The following is a 3833-nucleotide window of genomic DNA, read 5'->3' as shown; positions in this document are numbered from 1 at the left end:
CTTCTGAAGGCAAGGCTACAACATTCACTATCCAGCGAGAAAATCTCTGCTTAGTAACTGGCAGCCCTTTAGAGCAGTCTCAGAAGCAACCAAAAAGCTGCTCTGATTGTCTAAACAGGCTAAAGCCACTAATGTACACTCTAAGAGCGCTCACTGGGCAGAGAGGATTGGGAGCACCTTCTGCAGCGGGAAGTGCTAGAGGGGTGATAACATGCACTCTAAACGGAGTTGAGAGCACCTTAGGTACATAACCTTGTCTTGGCTTGAGGACAACTTAACAGTCGTTAGGTCCAAACTCAAGACAGGAAGCACTGATTGACGGTGCCTGCAAGTCACCCACTCGACCGACACTAAAGCCAAATGAAGGATGGTCTGAAGCGACATGGGCTACAGATTGGCAGAGTGGAGCGGCTCAAATAGAGGGCTCCGTTGGGCCCTTAGGACTATGGATAAGTCCCAGGTGAATCCACTGATCAGCAGCAGAATCACACACACACTAATAATGATGATCATGGAGAAATCTGAGAAAAAAAAATTTGAAAAAAAAAAAAAAACAGAGATGACATACATTAAATAATATAGAAAGTGCATAACAGTAAAAATTAAAATATTTTATAAAATAAAATAAAAATCTGTTCTAGGAATGTTTTATATATAAAATGTTTTATGCTTCATTTTCAGAATTTTTATTATTTAATTTCAAAATGAAAACAAACAAATGTACATACTGTTTTACAAACATTGCAATTTATAATATTTGACTTTTTGAGAACAGTACTGATTAGTCTGCTCTGGAAATGTTTAAACATCTCTATTATACATATTCCTTGTAAAAACTCACTACTGAAATGAGTGTAAAGTGAACAAAAATACAACCAAACAACACAAAATTATTTAATAAATAACTGAATGTACTATTTACTAAGTGAAATCATCTGAATTGACTCACTGATGATGTTGAGCTGAATTTTAGTGTTCAGGGAGATGAAAGTCAAATTTGTGTCTCTGGTTTCTGCTCCACACCAGTAAACTCCAGCATCTCTCACACTCACATTACTGATGATCACTGTAAAAACTCTCTCTTCATTTCTCTCAGATGAACCATTCATTTGTGTCACTTTAGATGAGCTGATGTTTTGACAGATGTGATTATCATCCTCTTTGCAGAAATGAACTTCATGTTCCTCTGGGATCTGACAGGTGATGTTGATTTCTTCACCAAGATACACAGATTCAGTTACACTCTTTGGATATTTTGCATCTACAAACCAAATGAAAAGGCATAAAACAGATGAGAATAGATACATCATACATGCAAGATAAAATATTTTAGTTTGCTCACCATGTTTGACGTTCAGCTGAAGTTCAGTGAATCTCTCAGTATAGTGAGATACATTCACTCCACACCTGTATGTTCCAGCATCTGCAGCTTTCAGTTCTCTAAAAAACACCATCAAGACTCCTGCTCTGGTGTCGTCATATAAAGAAACATCTCCATTCTCCATCCATTCATCCTGAACTCCTGGATTCTTCCTCTCTGAACATCCATCTGATTCTTTACAGATGTATTTTGGTTTGGTTTTGTATTGAGGATGTTCACACTTGATCATCAAACCACCTCCTGAGTAGCCGCTCACTCTAGACACGCTCACTTTAGCTGTCAATCATAAACATCACATCTAATCATTATCAAATCTGACACAAACACAGACTGTAAAAACCTTGATTTGATTTAGTTTTACTCACTAATGATATGTAGCTGAACAGTAGTAATAATGTAGTAACTGTACGGGTGTGTGTTGATCCAAACAGCACATAAATAAACTCCTCCGTCATCTGGTGTCACAGCAGTGATTCTCACACTGAAGTCTTTCTGTTTGTTATCATAAATGCTGAGTCTTTCTTTCTGATACCATTTGTCATTAGTGGAGATCACCTCATCAGTGATGTTGTTTCTTGTTCTGAATATGATCTTTCTAAAATACCTTTGATCCGCTGAATATTCACAGCTGAAAGCAGAGGTTTCTCCACTATTTACTCTTACTGTCTTTGATTCCCCACAACATGAATCTGTCAACATTCAAAGTTTAATTTGTGATCTGACAGAACTACATAAAAATATGAATCAAAGCACTGAAAAAATGTATCCAACTGATAGTATTACTCACCTATAATATGCAGATGAACAGTATTAATAACAGAGTAACTGTACGATTGTCTGTCAATCCAAACTCCACATAAATAAACTCCTCCATCATCTGGTGTCACAGCAGTAATTCTCACACTGAAGATGTTTTTATGTTTGTCATCAGAAATACTGAATCTTCTGTTCATCTTCAACCTGCTGTAAATCGTCTCAATGGAGTCTTTTTCTTCTTTGAATATGATTTTGGGATCATTAATGTGATTCTGTGAATATTCACAACTGAAGATGGCAGTTTCACTACTATTCACTATCACTTTCTTTGCCACTTTACAACATGAATCTGTAAGTCAATTTAATAAAGAAATAAATACCACATATACAAAAGCTTTGAAATGATCAGTTGCTTTACTAAACAAAGACTTTGGTCTTAAAATGGCTGACCTTCTTTGACATTCAAAGTCATATCAATGTACCACTGGTCACGAACCCAGATCCAGTATCTTCCAGCATCTTGTTGATTCAAATTTCTAATCCAGATCATGAGGTTTCTCTCTTTGTTGGGAAACAGTGTGAATCTTCCTTCATTAATGCATTGATCAGGGCTAGAATCATTTATTATTGCTCTCCACTCAGGTAGTTTAAACATGTTTTTAACAGAATCACTGAACCAACGTTTCCCAGAATCAACAAGAACACTTCCTCCAGAATATCCAGTCACATCAATGTCTTTTACTGCACCTGTCGATCAGATTGATACTGTGATCAGAAAGCTGATGAACAGAAAACAGCATCATTACTGCAGTGATGAAAGAGAAAAGCTCTGACCTGAGATCAGGTAGAAAGTGAAGAAGATGAGGAGGATCTTCATTGTGAGTTGAGTTCAGTCTTCTTTATGCTGAATGATCTCTGTGTGAATCTCTCTGTCTCTACATCTGTCTGCTTTAGTTACTTCCTCTTTATTCAGCTCTTCATCAGTAATGAGCAGCTTTACTGGCTCCTCCCACCATCACCACTGACTGAATATCACATTAATCACACTGAAAGAGCGCCACCTAGTGGAGGTTACAGTGTCTGACACTGAGCTCATACAGGCTCATACAAATGGTTTCATTATTTCACTATGAGTAAGGAACAAATAAAAATGACAAGGAACCAAGAGTGAATTGCTGAGACTTACTTTTCTTACTTTTTTCCATTACTGATTTTGATGATAGAAACATCTGTATTAATGACAATTCCATCAAATATTTATATATATTTAAAAAGCTTTATTCCTCCAGATTCGCTGTTTCTTTTTGAACACAGGGGTCATCAGTAAGATTTACAATTCATCATATCAGAACAAGAAAATAATATCTGTTTGGTATCAAATACCATACAATGCAACTAAAGTTTGTTTGAATTAAACCAAGAAATGCAATTTTAAGTCACAGACCTAATTTATATTTGCCACTAGATGGAGTCCGATGTTTTAGGAAGACAGCTGGTCGGCTGTCAGAGAAATATCCCCTACGGCCAGAGCCTGGGCTACCTACCTAACTTACCTGTAAGGGTCGAGGCTGACCCGAGGCAGAGCCCAAGCTTGGAAACCGAGGTATTCCTTTAAGGGGACATGGCCGAAGGCCTAGGAAGTCTAGGCTGGCCTGATTTACAGGAGCCACTGTAGTTCCATATGATTCCCTCAGGA

General features: G+C 37.4%; 1 protein-coding gene across 1 annotated transcript; it reads right to left on the bottom strand.

The window, feature by feature from the left end:
• Positions 1-387: 387 nt before the first annotated feature.
• LOC127158528 (polymeric immunoglobulin receptor-like) lies at positions 388-3215 on the bottom strand. The gene is made up of 7 exons (XM_051101613.1): positions 2972-3215; positions 2588-2884; positions 2169-2486; positions 1747-2070; positions 1343-1657; positions 950-1261; positions 388-521 (listed from the first exon to the last, which is right to left on the bottom strand). The coding sequence occupies exons 1-7, from the start codon at positions 3012-3014 to the stop codon at positions 388-390; spliced, it is 1743 nt and encodes a 580-aa protein (XP_050957570.1). The 5' UTR covers positions 3015-3215.
• Positions 3216-3833: the final 618 nt, after the last annotated feature.

This window comes from Labeo rohita, unplaced genomic scaffold (assembly GCF_022985175.1).
Source record: "Labeo rohita strain BAU-BD-2019 unplaced genomic scaffold, IGBB_LRoh.1.0 scaffold_1547, whole genome shotgun sequence".
NCBI lineage: Eukaryota > Metazoa > Chordata > Actinopteri > Cypriniformes > Cyprinidae > Labeo > Labeo rohita.
This window is presented reverse-complemented; position numbering and strand designations above follow the sequence as displayed.